This window comes from Triturus cristatus, chromosome 2_1, assembly GCF_964204655.1.
Source record: "Triturus cristatus chromosome 2_1, aTriCri1.1, whole genome shotgun sequence".
Classification (NCBI taxonomy): Eukaryota; Metazoa; Chordata; class Amphibia; order Caudata; family Salamandridae; genus Triturus; species Triturus cristatus.
Window position 1 is genome coordinate 601,237,533 of NC_140581.1, and position 20,050 is coordinate 601,257,582.

General features: G+C 46.0%; 1 protein-coding gene across 14 annotated transcripts in view; it reads left to right on the top strand.

Annotated features, from left to right (window-relative positions):
* The first annotated feature begins 1,442 nt into the window (after positions 1–1,442).
* The window catches only part of CAST (calpastatin), a 564,844-nt gene continuing 546,236 nt past the window's right edge, over positions 1,443–20,050 (top strand). For 10 of the 14 annotated variants that reach the window (XM_085632507.1, XM_085632509.1, XM_085632510.1 and 7 more), the window contains exon 1: positions 1,443–1,887. In XM_085632507.1, the coding sequence (XP_085488633.1) occupies positions 1,828–1,887 (60 nt within the window). In that variant the 5' untranslated portion in view covers positions 1,443–1,827. Of the gene's footprint in view, positions 1,888–2,331; positions 2,608–20,050 lie in introns of those variants that run through there. The other 4 variants (XM_085632514.1, XM_085632517.1, XM_085632520.1 and 1 more) reach the window with 3 other exon arrangements.

Sequence of the window (20,050 nt, forward strand, 5' to 3'; positions counted from 1 at the left end):
TGTTGCTGGTAACAATGACAGGTCTGGAATTGCAGCTTCACTTGGTTCCATCTCTCCTGAGGTTTCTGGGCCTCATGATGCCCTCTCTGGCGAGTCCCTAATTGATGTCTAGGATGTTGTGCCGGGTAGCTTCATATGCAGGGTCTCTCGGCCTCTGTCTTCTTTTCTTTGCTGACGTCTGGAAGGTTTCTGCCAGGTCTTCTTATGCTCAGCATTGGGAGTCGTTTCAGGCTTGGTGTGATTGGCCGCATGTGGTTCTGCTTTCGGTTTCTCAGCCCCAGGTGCTGGAATCCCTGCAGGGTGGGCTTTTAAGGCTTTCTGGTCCCATTGTGGTGATCAGTTGGTCGGTCTGGGTCTGGTCTCCTGGATCTCTATGGGGTAGTTCACTCTACATCCTTTCCCTCAGGTGGTGGGACCCTCGTGGAATATACTACTGGTTTTCAGGGCTCTCCATTGTCCCCGGGGGGGTCTCTGTCGTCAGTGGGGTTGCTCCTTCTGTTTTGCTGGTGGTTTTTTTCTCATGGCGGTAACGCCTGCTCGCCGACTGGTGGAGCTCAACTTGTTGTCTTGTCTTTCTCCATTCTTTTGTGTGTTTGGGATCTGGTGTTTGGCTCCGTGGTTCTGTCAACTGTGCTGGAACTGGGCTGTCTTTACTTTTTTGCTTGAGTATTTCTGTGCATTTTTTGGGTATATCTCGGCATGAAATTGTACAGTTGTCCTGGTCTTTTTTTGGCTTGGTATGTCTCATTGCATAATGGAGATAGGAGATAAGCAAGAGGGACGAGGAGGTAATGCTTCTATTACTTACCGGTAATTGCATTACTCCATGTCCTACTCTTGCTAATCTCCATTATGACCCTCCCTCCCGGTTGTCTGGGTCTACTGAGGTGTGCTACGTGCAGGCGGTGTGCTGGGGTGGTAACAGTTTATATTGGTATGAGGTGTGTCTACGAGGCACAGGTGCCTCATTGCATAATGGAGCTAAGCGAGAGTAGAACACAGAGAAATGCAATCACCGGTAAGTAATAGAAGCATTACCTATGCCTGATGGTAAGATAGCTAAGTGACGTCTGCGCTCGCTGCATATACGTCTGTGTCAACTTACAGGGCATAGATTGGAATCCTAGCGTGGCCAGTCGCAGCCTTTTATTTTTCAGAGTTTGATAAATTAAGTTCCATTGAGTTGGAAAATGGTATTTGTGTACTAAGATGTTGACACAATCTTAACTTTGCAGCACAACAGCAAAAATCTGGCTCGATGAGCTGTATATAAAATACAATTAATTGTTCGTATTAACAAAGCACTCAATTCCTGTGTGCCCATGATCCCAGCTGCCAGCAACCTCAGCAACAGCAAACACCCCATCACCAACACACAACAGTCAGAGCGAGGGTGTGTACGGCGAGGAGGGAGTGTCCCGAGTACAGTAATGAACAAGAATGCAGTCTGTTGTGTTAGACTGCCCTGTACGTCTTAACCCTTCTGCAGCAAAGGAAAAACACACACGACTTCAGAAAGCGGGCAACGCCTAGCCCCTTCGGCAAGCTAGAAAATACGCCTGGGCAGGTTTACAGTAATACCCAAGTCCAATGCTGCCGACTGAGCATGTAAAGAAAGCCGCAGAAGACTCAGCCTGCTGCAGCGTCGAAGCTCGGAGGGCTCCTGGCACAGAAGGCGAAGGAGGAACTTGTGCAGAACTGGCCACTCTCTGAGTCGGAAAAGTCGCTTCACGCCGTAGGAAGTTGCATTGTAACTTGACTCTCCCACTTTGCTGCTCCCAGCGAATTCCCCAAAAAAGGAGACGGTACAACAGTTCAGCAAACAGCATGTCTAAGCCAAATAAAGGGAGAAGACGTTCATCGGGGGCTGCCAAGGGGTCGAAAGAGGTAAGGGCGGAGTGGTGATAAGGTGCAAAGGTTTAATAGCGTGTCTGCAGCCCAGCAAAACGAGTGACTGCTGTAGTGATGTATGCTCCTGCTGCTATCGACCTGAAGATGCCTGCGCGTGAACTGCGCAATACATGTAATTGCTGTTAATGGTGGTGCGCGCCCAGCTTGCAGGGCAGTAATCACGGTACATGCGCTGTGAGTCACTGGAACATGGCAGCGCCTGAGCGAAGGGAAATCGCAGCAAAGTTAGGATGCGAGCGGGTCCGGGGCTGCGCCGGACTGCGCTCCGAGTACAGGCCAGGCAGGGTGGGGATAGGCCAGGAATTGAGTCGGGGGCGAGGAGTGGGGGTGTCTGGGCGTTGGCAGCCGCTCACTGTCCTAGACTCACCGTACCTGTCAGTGCCACCCCTGGCAGGAGGCCACGCGCGGGCTAGGCTGCCTAGTTTCACAAGAGACAGTGAGGACGCTGTGAGGAATTCCGTTCCAGACAATTAAGGGAGTGACGGCCTGAGCAGGCTGGGAGCCCGCGTCGGGCAGTATCCTCTCCACCCTAGTGTAGATAACAGGCGGGGAGCGGCGGGCGGCACCGTCTGCAGCGCACACAGCTCCCAGCACCGGTGCACACTACAGACATAGCGCCTGGCCTTGTGGCACCCAGAGCTTAGAGTACCAGAAAGTGCGGGGACTATGGCTTACGCGAGTTGGTGGAGCGCCACGGTAAACGTTTGCTGTATTCCTTTATTCCTTTTAATTGCTTTCATGTTGTTTGGCAGGCGTTCTCCTCTTGGTTTCTGTGGGGCTTAGAACGAGCGCGGATGCACGCCTGGAATGTGAGCTCTGCACTCTCAGGAAGGAATGCCTTTCTGGGCTGAAGGTTAGACTGTGTGTGCTCTACCCGGGCAAGCCAGCCCCGGTGCGAGAATCCAGCGTGCTGCCTGACGAGCTGTATTTGATTTGTTTTATGTCAGGACGAGTTCAGGCACAGATCCAACCAAGCACCTATCATAGACGCCTTAACCATGCTAGCTTCGGGGTCTGTTGAAAAGCTGTAGGAAAAGGCTGCTCACATCATGGTTCTTGCTTATGGAGCTAAGGAAAGCAGGCCGCCAACTGATGTTATGGGATGGGAAGCATTGCTTCATGTTACGAACTGCCTGAGTGAAGATCTAAACGTAAAACATTGTGTGCCTGGTGGGTAAAAGAACTTCAGAAAAGTGTCATTTCTGTCAGTGTGTCTGAGGGCTGATAACAGAATGTATGCTTCCTGAGCACCAGCTGACTGACGACAGAGATGTCAGGTATTGTAATAGTCCTATTGATACATTGGCCCTGGAAGTAGGGGTGCACGGGGTGCTGCAGCGCCCCCAAAGTCAACATAATGGCGTTCGGAACGTGAATGAGCAATAAAGAAGCCTTCACACGTTTTGTTTTCATTTTGCCACATGTGCTGTGAAGTGAAATGTCAGGTTATGTTTTCTGTCAAATTTCTGCTTAGGTTTTTAACCTGGATATGGGTGCTTTCTTTCACTGACTGCAGTGTGAGCATTCTGTGAAGTGAATTATATGGCAATCTTGCTGTGGTACAGGGAGGTTGAAAGAAAAGGCTTCAGGATGTCAATTATTTAACAGCCAATATCTAAAATTCCCTGTAGACTGACTAACTACGAATTATTCGACAGATATCCGCAGTTTGGAAACCACAAATGAAGCCCTTTTAATCAAGGCACTTTATTTTGTGATGCGCAAATGATAAATAGTTGTAAAACTCATTTTCCGCTCATTATCATATGTGTGAAATGTAGTTTAATCAGTAAAACTGCATGTCGATGCAAATTAGTGGCCATTTCAATGGAAAATGTGCAGTCTGTTAATGACTGTGCGCTAACACACCATGATGCAGTAATATATGTGTGACAGCGTGCTCCAAAGTGCACCGCCAGCTTTATACCACACCCTTACCACTCTCTTGACTGAGCGTTACTCCTCTCCCACACTTGTTCTTTGAGTGACACTTGAGTTTTCTGCAGAGACTATGACTTCATTGACATAATATTGATGGCAGCACACCCACACTGAAATTGTTCCAGCACCACTGTATTGGTATAATAGATATCGTATGATTATGCACCTCCAGTGCACTGGCGGCGATCCAAAATAAACACAATTTAATGTGTTGCCAAATGTCTTATCAGCCCATTCATAAAATATCAATTGTAAGCCCATAAAGACCATCCTCACACGTCCACAGGTAGCCTAGGTCACGGTTTGAGTGTCCTAGACCTCAGGAAGACAAATTATTCTGCTAATATGACTTGACCTGTAGGGACACCTCTGTGTCATGACAACCACCTGCATGCATGGAGGAACAAAGTCTTTAAGGCACCAACCAACCTGTATCAAAAATACTCCTGCGTCTTGGTACGAGTTTGGGACTATGTGGCGGTTCGCAAAACATTTCACTTCAACTGTCTTAAAATGGGACAGGAAATCTATTACCTGGTCGGATAACTTCAACCAGTTCAATTTTTCTAGCCTATGCTATACACATTCTGGGATTTATAGTTTCCATTTTCAATTTATGGGCAAGCCATCAAAACAATGTTTATTCCTGTTGGATGAAAAACGAGGACTGGCAGAAGGTCCCCTCATGGCGTCAGGAGAGTTGACTGTCATGGAGAAGTATGTTCTCCACCAATGGTTATCTTTCCAGAGATTATCATAGTAAATGGAAGAATGGAGAAAGCCAATAACTGTCTTTACATTCTTTTATAAAGATGGGGAGGCTTGTGTCACAACAGTGTGCCTAAAATCTAGATATCTTGTGGCAACCCTAGAGTGTCAGCAACCTGAGTATTCCAGTCTCAGGATATTCCACATTTACATGGTCTGACATGGTGAACCATTGTCTCCAGGTTAATGGCTATTCTGCAGGGAATTCCAGTTTGCCAGTTACTAATGGTTTTCATTGGATTTAGTTGTTGCAACTGAGTATTTAGATAGTGAACTGTACAATTTCAAAGAAAAACACGGTAAATTCTCTTGGTTTAATCAAAAATACTAAAATAAACTAGTAGATACCATTGGAAACGAATATTCTGTTGGATACTCAAGACTCATACCCAACCTCCCATGCCACACCCACATCACTCCACACCTCAAGAAGCTTCACCGGCTCCCCTTTCACCAGCACAGTCAATTCAAACTTCTCACACAATGTTATGTTACTCATACAAAACCCAACACAACACAGGACCAGAATACCTGACCAGCTGCATACGTTTTCACCAACCCACCAGACACCTATGCTCTGCCTCACTAGTATACATTCCCTAAATCCGTAAAAGCAAAAATGGAGGTCGCTCATTCTCCTACATCGCACCCAAGATATGGAATGACCTCCCTCAACACACCAGAGCCTCCTCCTCGCTTCTTGAGTCCCGCTAGAAGCTAAAGATCTAGCTCTTCGTATTAGCACCTTGGGGGCGCACACCTGCCCAATCTCCTAGATACCCTCTCGGGTGCTTGTGCACTTTACAAATCAATCAATGTGACATACTTCTAACCACAGATTTCTTACTTTGTGAATATTTCCCTGGCATGAGGCTGTGTCTGGAAAATTTAATCCAGTACTTTTTGTTTTGCACACCGGTAGGAGGCATCTTGTGGCTCTGCACCAACATCATTCCACTCAAGAAATGTTGTGTAGAGCTGCATGTAAATGCCACCTATGGGTGTTTATGTTAGTCCCTTTTGTTCCATTCCTTTAGAATGGGATCCGGAGCCACTCCTTCATTTTTTCAAGTCTTTTCATGACCGGAAATTCCTAATACTTTTCATTGTACAAGGTAAGATGTCACCTCCCAAGACGACAGGGTTCAAACCATGCAGGAGCTGTCACAAACAGATGTCTTTGACAGACTCCAACAACTTTTGTCTGTGGTGCCTGTGGTTAGAACAAGACTCTCGGACCTGTGACTGATTTACCCAAATAAACCCAAAGGCCATATGTAACAATTTTATATCACCAAACATCAGAAGACTCCATGCTGTGACTGGTCAAGGTCAAAAGGAAGATCCTGTTCCCTCTCCCTAAGTCATTTCGACAACAGATCTTCATTGTGATCAAAGTGGTTGGGTATTTTAAACAAGCATTGGCATAGCCAATAGGTCTCGCTTTTGGGACCTTATAAGTATTTAGTTATGCAGCACAATATCCTTGGTGCAATAACATCAACTGTTGCATGGCTAAAAACTTATAAGGTTCCAAAAGCGAGACCTATTGGCCATGCCAATGCTTGTTTCCAAGAAGGGGCGGGTACTAGCTGAGCAGTGCTGGAGAAGCTCAGGAGAGAAGGCAGACAGACAGGCAGCGTGTCAGAGGCCACCAAGAGACAATTCAAGCTTGCCGAGCGAGCTTCGTAAAGGGCCAATATTCGACCAAAAATGCTAATGTCACGACCCCTAGACTAAGAGTACCCCGGAAAGCAAACACACTTGAACTGCTCGAACCAAGAATGCTACAAGTAGCCTTAAGTGGCACACAAGCAATCACTTTAAAATGCAAATTATAGAACTAACCTGCTCTATCTACACACTGCGTTTTTTAGATCAGTGACCGTGCTTAAAAAGCGCTTGACCGTCTTACATCTTTACTGCAGGTGCATTAACCAGCTAAGTTAGCCATCACCTCCTCTGTCCAGCAGGATAACAAACAGAGCAGTTGGTACTAAGCAACACTAGTGTGCAGTTCCTTGCACAATGAATCTAAGAACTACATACTTATGGCTAGTCTTGACCAAAGGGTATAATAGAGCAACTTTTTTTGAGTGGGGTTGAGAAATTGCCAGGACTCAGAAAGGCATGCATTAGTCACATTGTAGAAATGGAAGAGCCCAGGAGCAAGGGCCACCAGAACAAAACAGCTTACCACAGGCACTGCAGTTCCTTTAGACGTCAGCTTGCCATCCCAGTTCAGATCAAGCTTCCAATGATGCCAGGAGTAAATAATGGTCCATGGTGTGGACATATTTCCTAAGAGACCGACCTATGGGAAGGAAGCCTAGTGGAACATTTCCTAGTATAAAAAAAAGTTGACTGTCTCCATAACAGGTCCCATGCCTACAAATAAGGGGCCTCAAATGAAGCAGTGTGGTTTATTTTAAATCTTAGCTCCGTCCTGGGTTACCCTGGGCGGCCAACTACGCTATGCTTGCGTAGTTTGCGTAGTTTGTGCTACTTCACGCTACGCGAATTGCATGTAGCACAGTGCAAAAACGCGTAGCGTAGCGTAGTTGGTATTTTTTGCTCGCTCGAGGTCCTCAATGTCAAGTTGGCGACCGCGAGCGAGCAAAAAGACATCCCGGCGAGACTTTTTCCACGTTCGCGATCAGCAACATCAAGTTGGTGATCACGAGTGTGGAAAATAAACCTCCCGGCGAGATTCTCAACGCGGGGAGGTCAGGTTTCTCATTGCGAGTGGTCGCGTATGTTCGCGACTGCTCGCGATGAGAAACTACCAGTCCGCTTTGAGAAAGCTGCCGCTCGAGTAAAAATCTACTCGAGCAGCAGAAAAGAACAGCTCGCACTGTGCGAGATGCCGTTTTCAATGATTGCACAGTGCGGACAAGCATCCAGCACTGTGCAATCATCCCAAACAGCACACTACTAAAACGTAAACTATGCCCAGGGTTAGTCCTGGATAGGTGTGGCAGAGTGCAGTCAGGCTTAACTCCAGGGAGGCATGACAATTGAACACCAACAAAGAAAAAAAGAAAACCAATTATGATGAGGGAAACCAGGAAAGATTTTTTGAGTCGACTAGTGGAAAAAAAAAAGAGCAGCACCAGCCACTGGTATCTGGTCGAGATAGACCAAACTCAAAAGTTAAGACTGACTGGGAGGTGAAATGGGGGGGGGGGGGGGGGGAGTGGGTTCAGTCCTTCACAGCAGCATATTAAATATCACTCACCTAAAGCACACCGTACAGGTCTACGATAGCATGCGATATCCAAGCACCACCCTCTTAGAACTGCCCAGTAACTGGATTGACTGATTCAGCAGAGTTTGTCTGCAAAGTGCAGCACATCTGAGCAGATTGATAGATATCTAACTACTAAATGAACGTTGGGTGTACACGCTAATGATTCCAACCCCCCATCCAAAAATGTTACTATTCTAAAGGCCAGTGTAAGTAAGACCCGTGGAATTTGGTATTTACACAGCAGCTGAACGGTTATTTATCTGATACGCGTTTAAAAGTTTAGTTATCTAGCACTAGCAAACCGAGGGCACTCTTTAGTAAGTATGTGTCATTATATTTCCTGAACCACGCGGCATCCGCTAAATTAATTTTACTTGTGCAAAACCATACCGCGACATATGGAGCTGTCAAGCTAATCAAACATAAGGATTAGGGTGTTTGAGTGGACATGGATGAGGAGGGAAAGCAACAGACCTGCTGGTGGATTTGGGTCGAGGAGAGCACATGCACGTTTGGAGGGGGCGGCAATATGGAAAAAGCTGTGCAAAAGTGAAAGTAGATGCAGCGTCGCGCGTGCAGCACCAAAAGAGAAAGCAGATGCAGCGTCGCGCGCGCTCTCTTTAGTAAGTATGTGCCATTATATTTCCTAAACCATGCGGCATCTAAACAACTAAAAAAAATAACATGTCTACGTGCCTGGGAACAAAGTCAACAGAAACTAAAACATTGCCTCGCTCAAAACTAAAACGCGCTTGCCTCGAAGTAAAAACCAGATGGTGCCTCGGACGGTGAGAGGCTGCAGCAGCGCTCCGAGTGCATGAAGCTGACGAGGAGGGAGTGGGAGAAGGGAGGGGGTAGGGGAGGGGATTCACGCGAGAAAGCTAGATGGCAGCTGTGCACGTCGCGCGCGCTTGTGCGCGTAACAGCAAGCTAGTAGCCGGCAAAAGCCTGTGAGTAGCACTTTGAAAACCCACTTACTAAATGTCTCGCCAGAGCAGCGCATGCGCTGGCTCAGGCGAGACCTAAAAAGAAGCATGAGAAATCTAAGTGGGAATCAGCCCCTTCTCTCCATTCTGAAATTCCAGAGAGGGTTCAAGGGCATCAGCATGGGGAGCCGATTCTGAACTTGGTCACAGTGCACCCTACATTTTCAGGTTCAACAATGATGATGCAGCAAATTCAAGCCTTTAGGGAGGCCATTCTGTGCATTTTGGCACTTTACTGATCCCCTCTGGCATGCCTTCGGGTCAGAGGATTCTGCCTGGGCCTTCAGTCGAATTTCCAATGGCAGATCCACCCTCAGCATCATCTGTACCTCTCAAACTTGTTTCTGATTCAGCATTGGCTCTGGAGCCTACTTAGGGTCTGGCGATACACGCTGCATTGGTTCCCTTTGCATCGATACCGGTGACACCTCCTCTGATATTGAAGGAGGATTTGCAACCCATTGTGCTCTTTGATAATGAGCAGAATCCATTCTGACCTCATCTGAGGCCATCTCCTGCTCCCTCTGGAGTGCAGCCAGCCTGCAACCCCTCAGAATCTGATACTTTGTCCTTTTGACGAGGTGGAGCTTAGACTTCACGCAACGTTTCAGCACTGATTCGGGTAATGGCAATTTGATGAAGGGGATGAATTCATCCTCTAATATCATGAGACCAATTGATATAGAAAACTACAAGATGCTAGTGGTCTGTTTGCATCCCCAGATACAGGCCTCATTTCAACTCCAAGCCCTGCTACTGAAGAAAGTGCCTCCTTCGCTGACATTATAGGTAAATTCTAATGTCCTTACAGAGGGTCTCCAGCCTCGTCAAGCACCTATGGAACCTCCGTTGCAATTTCTTGGACAAAGCCATGTTCGGGACCAAATATCAATGGAAAGGGCACTTAGTGCAGCTGCCAGCACCAGGAGACCCTAACTTTCTTACACAGCACCTGCCACCAGAGAAATTGGTGGCACAGGTGTCCACCAATAAGGTAAATCCTAACACCTTCCCCACCACCTCACCTAATTGTTAGTCTTAAGAGCTAGAGACCATTGCCAAGGTGCATCATATAATCTACAACCTTGATTTGTGGTCTACAATGCCAGCTGTCTTCTAGACTGCTACCCCATTGCCCTTTGTGACACGGTGGCCCAAGTTTTACCTGCAGTTGAAGACGACTTCCAGGTGTCCCTGAGCCAAGCTATCTAAGATGCAGCAACATTTTTGATCCGCTCTGGTTTAAACACGATTGGCTGCCTTGGTCAAGCAATTGGCCTGAGTGTGGTGCATCGGCCCCATGCCTGGATGAGGCCAACAAACTTTTCCAGCAATGTCCAGACATCTCTAATGGACTTGTGATTCGGTGGCTCTCGCCTTTTTGGCAAGAATATATACTGTGAAATGTTTTAAGATAAGCAGGCCCGCAGTCAGTTTCTTAAACAATTTTGCCCTCTTCAAGGCAACAGTAGGGGTTTCCAATACCACTAACATCAGACCCTGCCGCCAATCCATCAGGTCTCACAGCTCTTTCATGGTGTAGTCCACACCTCACAAAGACAATACCTAGGGCATCAGGGACAACAGTCATCTCAATACCCCGCCCCTCCAGCTATTGCTGCCCAAAAAACTCCTTAGTGTGTTCTTTGTGGCAGACAGCCACCCTCAAAGCAGGATTTGACATTTCCTCCAAGAATGGCAAGCCAACTGTCAGACAAGTGGGTACCCCAAATTGTCAATCGGGGCTGTGCCCTCACGCTTCTTTCTACCCTGCTGCACCTTCTACTACCATCAAGATGGCTGACGGAAGACTATATGTCCATCTTGCAGCAGGAAGTGCAATCACTTCGGGCCGAAGAGGTCATCCAGAGGGTTTTGGCCTTGGCAGTAGGAACTGGGTGTTACTCCCACAACTTCCTTGAACCGAGGAAGGATGGAGGCTTTCATCTGATCCTAGATCATTGCCCTACCAACACCTTTCTTTGATAGGACAAATTCAAAATGCACATGCTAGCTCAGGTCCTCATCTGCCCTAGAGCCTGGAGACTGAATAGTGGTGCTGGACCTAAAGGATACTTTTCTCCATATCATGGTCCTGCAGACTTACAGGCACTACCTGCGGTTCACAGTGACCCAGGAGCATTTTTAAATCGCAGTGCTCTCTTTTGGCCTCACCAGTGGCCCTTGGGTGTTCACAAAAGTGATGGTAGAGGTCGCAGCACGTCTCCGGAGGTCAGGAGTACCAGTGTTCCCCTACCTCGATGAATAGCTGTTGAAGGTGGGATTGCCCCAGACAATCATCAGCCATCTTCAGACGACTGTGAACCTCCTAACAGCTTTGGGTTTCATTGGCAATGTCCTGAAATCACTCCTGATGCCTTTGCAGATGCTCCCCTTCATTGGAGCCATTCTTGAGACTGTAAACTCATACCTTTCCCCTGAGGTGAAAAGTCTGTGACATTTGGGCTATGACTTCAGTGTTTCTACCTCTGTCCTGGTATCAGTGAGGATGACTCTGATGCTTTTGGGTTTGCATCCTGCTGATGGCACATGACAGTTGACACATGCGGACTCTGCAATGCGGTCTTAATTCCCAGTGGGCACAGCACCAGGGGGGCCTGTCAGAATGTATACAAGCTTCCAAAGAAACCGCAAAATATCTGTAGTGGTGGTTGCTGGACTGCAATTGGGTCAGTGGCAGACCCCTCTCCGTTCCCCTGTCATATTTGACAGCGGTATCGGATGCATCCCTTCTGAGTTGGAGAGGCCATCTGGGAGATGTGGAGATCAGGGGCTACATCAGTTTGTTGAAGTTGAGGGCAATTTGCCTAGTGTTGAAGACCTTCCTTCCACCATCAGAGGGAAGCTAATGAAGGTGCTAACAGACAACACCACAACTATGTGGTACTGCAGCAAAGAGGGCAGGGTGGGGTCTTGTGCCAAAATGTTCGATGCTTCTGGAAGTGGTTGTACCACCAGGGAATTTTTCTGGTGGTGAACCACCTACCGGGCTCACTAAATGTCAGGGTGGATGAACTCAGCCACCAATGTCTAGTGAACTATGAATGGCGCTTACACCTGAAGGTGGCACAGGGTGTCTTACATCAGTGAGGAGAACACCTGCCCAATCTTCTAGCTACCGCAGAGAACGCTCAGTGTCTGGACTTTGGCGTTCTTAAGGCAGCTGTCTCTCTGAGCCACATACAGTGGAACTTCAGACTCTTGTATGTCTGCCCAACAGTGTTCCTGTCTCAAGTTCTGAAGATGATCAGGAATGACCAGGCCCAAGCCATCCTAGTGGCACTGGATTGGGCCAGGACAATGTGGTATCTGGAGCTCCTTAGTATGATCATCTGTCTTTTGGTGAAGCTGCTGCTTCGAGAGGATCTTCTGTCTCAGCAGCAGGAGAGAGTGATGCAGCCGGGCCTGCGCAATGTGCATCCCCATGCTTGGAGATTGAACAATGGCAGTTGACCTCATTTGACTTTCCTCCTCAGGCCCTTAATATCTTTTTTTTTTTTTGTCCTCATCTGCCATACGAGTTTAAATATGCAATCTTGCTGGTGCACACGCATTGCGCTGCCTCAGTTACTAGAACCGGTTGGAGCAGTAATGGAAGGTAAAGCTCACCCCTCAGCAGCAATGCTTACAACCAGCCATGATCACTAATTTATAACCATACAAGCAATTGCCAGAATCACTACACGGGACTAAACTTAGTCTCGTGAGACACGGAGCCCCCTGAATGGGGATAATGGCATAATCATTGGACCTGGGGAAAAAAAAAAAGAAAAAAAAACCCCAGGTATTCAATGAGATCAGTTCAATGAGACCAATTCAGGAGATGCCAGAAAGATCTTGTATTTGGATTACCGGATCTAGCCAGGTCCAACTGAGAAACCATCAGAGCAGAAGCATACCAGTCGTTAATAGAAGGAGATAAAGAATCTTTCCATTTCATACATATTTCCCTCCTTGCTAGAAGGATGGTATAAAAAATAAGCTTTTTTGCCAAGGAGGGGACCCCTTGGTAACAGCCAAAAATTACTGATGTTAAATCCAAGGTGATGTTGACTCCAAGAGATAGTGATAGAGTCTTACTGATAGCTTCCCAGAATTGGGCCAAATGCGAGCACTCAAAAAACATATGAATGTCAGAAGCAGCCACCATACCACACTTCGCACAGGCCACACTACTCCCCTCAGTAAATTTAGATAGACGAAGGGGTGAATAGTATGCTCGATGAATCGTGAAAAGGTGATTCCTGCGTAACCATGCAGGTTTAACAATATCCCACATCATCCTGCAAGAAGAGTTCCAAAGTTGTTGCAAATCGGAATTGATGACATATTGGGACCAGAGGTCTTCTGGGAGTGAGAAAGTTCCGTCCATTTCCTCTAAGATTAAATTGTACCATAATGAAATTTCCTTCTTAGCAAGCGGTTTATCAAGCAAAAGCGTTATAAGATGACTATGTACACCCAAGGGGAATTTGGAACTATGTAACGGTTGAATGGAATATTCCCGAGCCCAGCTTGACATTTGAAAATACTTAAGCCTAGAAAAGTGTGGGCCAATCTTTGTACAGAGATACTCCCAGGGTACCAAATCCCCATCAACAAATAGGTCTCCCCACTCCTCCAGGCCAGCCTCTCTCATAGGTGTAGCTAATGCATCCCCCAACCATAATGGCCCGTCGGGTAGGTCCCACAGCGGTGTCTTGCTTCCATAGTACCCCACTTTAATTACTTTAGACATTTGAGCCCATATTCTTGCCATACCCTTTAAGATTTTCAATTTAATTTTTTTGAAAAACTTAGGGTTCCCAAACTTAAAGAGAAAACCTGACTGATTTACGCCTTCCACATCCAATAACTTTGAATAAAGAAACGACACTCCATGCCCCACTGGGCTCTTTAGTAAGATCCTGGCATGTGATAGCTGGAAGGCCCAGGCATAGGCCTGGAGATCAGGTGCAGCAAGCCCTCCTTTTTCCCTACGCCTCCTGATTTTTTTCCAGGAGATTCTTGGAAGATGTTTATTCCAAATGAAGGTAGTAATATCAGACTGCAATTTCCTAATAGAGGTGGGATCAAAATATAAAGGTATCGTATTAAATAAAAAAGTAACCTTAGGGAGAATAGACATTTTAACCAGGCTGATCCTGCCCAATAGAGAAAGTGGAAGATGAGCCCAGGTCTGGAACAATTTACGACATTCCTTTGCAACCCTTGCAAAATTAATAGTAGTAGTCTGGTCAAGATCCGCTACAATATCCAGACCTAAATATCTCATACGATTTACCGGTCGGGTTACAGAAACAAAGGAGCTTTGATCAATATTCCAGGTCATCATCTCGGTTTTTAAAGTATTAATTTCATAACCAGAGACCACTCCGAATTCTGAAGCCAGCTCGAATATTGCTGGAAGAGCCTCATGAGGATCAGAGGTAAATATAAGAATGTCGTCGGCATATAGGGCCACCTTTCTCTCCCAACCCCCGCACGCAAATGCCTTGATGTTAAGACAATCCCTCAAAATCTGAGCAAAAGGCTCAGCATATAGGTCGAACAAGAGCGGGGAGAGAGGGCAGCCCTGTCGGGTACCCCTCGAGATGTCAAATGAGTCGGAGAGCATACCATTAACCAAGACTCGAGCACTGGGGTTGCGATAAAGAAGACTAATCGCCCGACGAAACCCGGCCCCCACGCCAAATTTTGCCAAGGCCTCCGACAGGTACAACCAATTAACTCTGTCGAAGGCCTTGGTGGCGTCCAGCGTGAGAACCGCCAAGGGTAACGACCTCACGCATGCCATGTCAATTGACCCAAACAAATCATACGTCAATTCAAAAAGCTGTCGTCCCTTAATAAATCCCTTCTGGTCTGTATGTAGGATGGAGGGAGCAACCAAAGACAATCTCTTTGCAAGAATGGAGGCAAAGATCTTATAGTCTCCATTCAATACAGAAATTGGTCTATATGAACCACAGGCTGTTGGAGACTTACCTGGTTTCAAGATAACGGTTATGGATGCGTTATCCCATGAAGTTGGTGGACGAACTCCATCCATCAAGATCTGATTAAACAATACAGCCATAAAGGGGACAAGTTCCTGCTCCAATGATTTATATATTTCAGCAGGCAACCCATCAGGCCCAGACGCCTTGCCTTTCCTGGCATCCTGAATGGCTTCCCTTACCTCCTCTTCCGAGATTATACTATCTAACGTTCCTGACTGGTCAACTGAAAGCTTTGGTAGATCTACTTTCCCAAGCCAATCATTGATCTTAATAATATCCACATTTTTATCTTCATGATAGATGTCTTGATAATAATCTCTGAATGCTGCTCTAATATCTACATCAGAGGAGAGAGGAGCGTTATTGACATGGATCTGGGTAATGTTGTTACAAACCTGATCAGTTTTTACTTTCCATGCCAATAGCTTACCAGCACATTCACCATACTGGAAGTGTGCGATTTTACTGGCCTCCCATCTTTCCTGAAGCCGCCGATTAAGGATTGAGGTAAGTTCACCCCTTAGGGTCAATAATTTAGCCCGTATAGGTGTTAAGACATTATCTGCGAAATCCAAATTGTTATCGATTTCAGCCTGCGTTTTAATCAGATTTGCCTCAACTAAGGCAATAGCCTCTCTATATTCCCTCCGTCTATATGATGTCTTAACTGTGATGAGACCCTCAGGAAGGCTTTAAGTGAGTCCCAGACCACACCAGATTCCACAGAACCCACATTCACCTCTAAGAAAGATCCCACTTCAGTTTTTAAAAAGGTAACATCTTCAGGGTGGGAGAGCAAAGAACGGTCAAAGGACCAGGTCCTTACTACCTCAGGAGTAGGAACCATAAGTTCCAAAAAGACAGCAGAATGGTCCGATAAATGTAAAGGGAGGTAGTGAATGTCCTTGACTGCATCAGATAGACTATTACTAATTAAAATAAAATCTATCCTAGATTGATGACTGTATTTATAATTTCTAAAGGACACCCCCTGTTGCTGTCCGGCCCTTAATCTCCAGATGTCGACATATCCGTATTGTTTCATTTCATTCAACAGATAAGATCTTGATTTAGAGGGGATATGGGATCTACTATTATAAGATTTATCCAGAAGTGGATCTAGAACGATATTGAAATCTCCTGCTAATATAACTGGTTCCGGAAAAGACAAAAGATGAGAGAAAATCGCTTCCAAAGATGAAGGGTCGTCCACATTAGGACCATAGTATCCAACCACAGTAAATGAAGCACCCAAAATTATCATAGAGGCAATAACCCATCTTCCAGCAAGGTCAGCTTTAAAATCTAATACCCTGGCTCTAAGCTGCTTTTTAAAGATCAAAGACACACCACGGGAGGTCATAGACTGGGATGTCGATAATATAAAATCAATCCATTTATTCCCTTTTACCAAGGTATCAATTTCAGACTGTGTCAAGTGTGTCTCCTGAAGAATGATGACCTGGGCATCAGAGTCCCGGAGATATTGCATCAATATCCTAGCCCTAGGATTGGTCCGGAGCCCATTAATGTTCCAAGACATAATTTTTAAACTAGCCATCTCCACTGAACCAAAACCCTGTCAGCCTAGATTGACCCACCTCCACTAGGAAAATAAACTCGCAGCAAGATAAAGAAATCAACGAAATCAACAAGAAAATACCACAAAATGACTGATGAGGAATTTTTAAATTTGCCCATGTGCCCCACCCCACCCCTCCCTCACTCCCCCATGGAGAACCCACGGTGTACCTAACTGGATCAAACCAGTAATGGCACCCCAACCTCAGGCTCCCGTTATTCCCCCCACTCAAAACCAACAACTAAAGAAGATAGAAAGTAATACCACGCTACCCATTACTAGAAAGAGGAATTATCCCTCACTATTTTTCTTTTTTTTTTTTCCTTCCCCTTTTTCAACTAGAGCTCTAGAATAATGGAATTTAATGTGTTATAGTAGCTGTATGCGACCATAGAACCTAAACTCCAAGAAGAAATTTAACTGTGATTATCTGATGACTTGCTGCCTATATTCGAAAGAAATTCATCAGCAGCCTGGACTGTTCTAATGTTAACCATCTTATTATTATACATAATCCTCAAAGAGGCAGGGAACACCAGTTGAGCAGAAGCGCCCAACTTCTTGAAAGCCTCCAAACGCCTACCAAACTCCCATTGCCTCTCAAGTGTAACCCTAGATAAGTCAGACCTGATGAGGAAAGTAAAGCCCTTACCAAGTAGGGACTTTTGTTTGAGGGCTGCATTCAAAATTTGCTCTTTGATACTATACGTAAGAAAATTAACAAGAATTTTGCGTGGTTTTTGCCTTTGTGGGTTCTGTCTAAAAGGTTCCCTATGGACCCTCTGGATGTCAGTTAATAGTTGATCCAGGGAATATTCCAAACACAATCCTTCCTTCAACAGGCGAACAACAAATTGCTTAATATCCCCACCTTCAGATCCCTCAGGAACATTGAGGATGCGAATATTACATCTTCTTGCATTGTTTTCTAATACCTCCATCCTGTCAAACAGGACCTGATCGTCTCTTTTGAGATTGATAATGTCCTCCTCTGCCTTATCTAGATGTTCTGACATTATAGTTAATTTTCCCTCCAGGACTTCTGTCCTTGTTGACAACCTATCGATCTTATTATCCAGTAACTGGCAGTAGTCCCGAATCTCCTTCTGCATACTTGAAGATTGCTCAAACCCTCTTTTTATGTCTTGAGCATCGCTAGTAGAGTAACTGATGAAATATCTCCCGAAGATGCCTCTTCACAAGATGGAATGGAAGGTATAGAAGCGGGAATAGACACTGCCATAGTTTGATCGCTTGGTGATTCCATAATGCTACCCCCACCTGCACCCTGCATGATGCAATCATCCTCACTTGCTTTTGCTGGACCAGAAATAGTATATATTATGCCCCCTCCTGCCTCACCCCCCGAAGAAACTCCAATCTTGGGTATATTCAAACATGGGGGAGGAACCAGATCTACAGAAGCAACTGGAACAGCTGGAACAGCTAATGCAGTCATCCCAGGATCAACAGGGGGTGTAAGGACGGAAATAGCAGCAAAAGGGGGAGAAATCGTAAGAGACGGAGTCAAAGAAGGGGAAGCCATTTGGTCTGAATCCTTTAATGTGGCCATTGCCTTGGAATCTGCTAGACGCAGGACCTGGGGGACCACCTTAAAGTATGTCCTAAGAGACGGAGTAATTTTTGATGTAGGTTCAACCCCAACAATATTACGTAATGCTTTACCTTGAACTCCCTTAGATTTCACTTCCTTAGATAAATAGGAGGAGGCTCTTTTATCTGATCTATCTGTATGGAATAAAATATCAGTGACAGATGGATTATGTCCAGTGACAGGAGTCCGTTTAGGCACTTTAGTTTGTTCCTTACCTCGTCCTCGAATGGATTTACCACCTCTCCCCTTACCTTTAGGCACTTTATAGTGTTGGTATTGGTGCAAACCTTCTAGATCCTCTAACGCCCCACATTGGGGCGATTCCAGCGATGACTCTTGTGCCTTTGTATCGTTGTATCCGCTATGTCCGTTGTAACTGTATCTGTCAATTGTCGTGGTGACAGACTCTGTGACAGACTCTGTGACAGTCTCTTTATTTTCTGTATTTTCGGCTATAGCTATAGCCTGACCGGTTTTACCCAAATAGTGCGTAAGAGCGTTTCCAACTCCAACAGCACGCACCAAACTGCGCGCCTTCCTACCTCGCCGCAGCTCCAGGGCGGCTGAAAACCAAAACCACCGAGCTGGCAAACTTATGGAACTAATGGAAGTTGAGCAATTAGGGAAAACCGGAGCACCAGCCCCACCTCGAGGGACTCCAAAAGCGTCTCCTGCATAGACACCGCTGCTGCTGCTGCCGCTGAGTCCGCTGAGCACACAAAACATGAAAAAAAAGAAAACGGACCCAAACGGACCCAACCGGCAGAAAGGGAAAGAGAACCAGCGCCTGTACGAACTACAAGCAGCCCGCAGTTCTGCAGCCGGCATCGAAAGAACCAAGAACCAGGAACCTAGGACAAGCCTCACAAGTTTCAAATTCAACCTGCCACCAGAAAATCGAAGGGAAAGGTAAAACTGAGGTAAGGAGCTAAGAAACTAGACTAGCGTCCGCCATCATTAAGTCGGACAGGAGGAAAAAAAAAAAACGGGAGCCTGACTCGCGGAGCACCACGGCAGATCAGCCGTCTGCCGCCATGTTCTCCTCCTCAGGCCCTTAATATCATCTTGGCGGTGAAGCGTCCCTCTTCAAAATTCATATATGGACAGATTCTTGTTTTGGTGTGGCACTCACCAGGCTGATCTGCTGCTGGTCAAGTTGTCAGTAGTTTTGTTGTTTGTCATGTTCCTGGCCCAGCAAGGACTTGATTTGGACACTGTTAAAGGCTATTTGTCAGCCCTCTCTGCTTTTTTTCAGGTGTTGGATTAGCCTTCATTGTTTAAATCACCCAGTGTGATAAGATTTATAAAAGGCTTGTGTTGGACCTGGCCATTTTTGCAGGGTTATCCCCAAACGTTTTGCCTTCTTACTATTTTGTCTGAACTATTTTTGTAGGCCCATGGTAACCCCAAGGGCAGAATGCAGTGTATGTTAAAGGTAGGACATGTACTGGTGTGTTTTACATGTCCTGATAGTGAAATATTGCCAATTTCATTTTCCACTATTGCAAGTACTATCTCTCCCATAAGTTATCATTGGAGCTGCCGTGTAACATTTTAAAAGTGTAACTTTCAATTGGAACGAGGTAGAAATTTGAAGTTTAGGATCCCTAAATTCAGAATTTAAAAATGAATCATTTAGTGGAGTTTTTAAATCGTGTATTTGAAAATGCCACTTGTAGAAAGTGGGCATTTGTTTGCTTTGCCATTCTGTGTCTCTTCCTGCCTGTGGAATCAACGTCTGGTTTAGACTGACAAAGGGAGCTGAGGTTTGCCATGCATGTCCTGATGGCCCATCACCAGGCTGATTGGTCTTCCTGAGCTAGAGTGATGGGAGGAGTTGTCACTGACAGCAGAATAGGGCTGTGCCTGTCCTCACACAAAGCTGTCTCTACTCCACTGTAGTGTGTCTGGAACCAGGTCAGGGAAAGGCAGGGTCTTGTGCACTATAAAGACTTTCCTTCGAAGTTTGCCTAC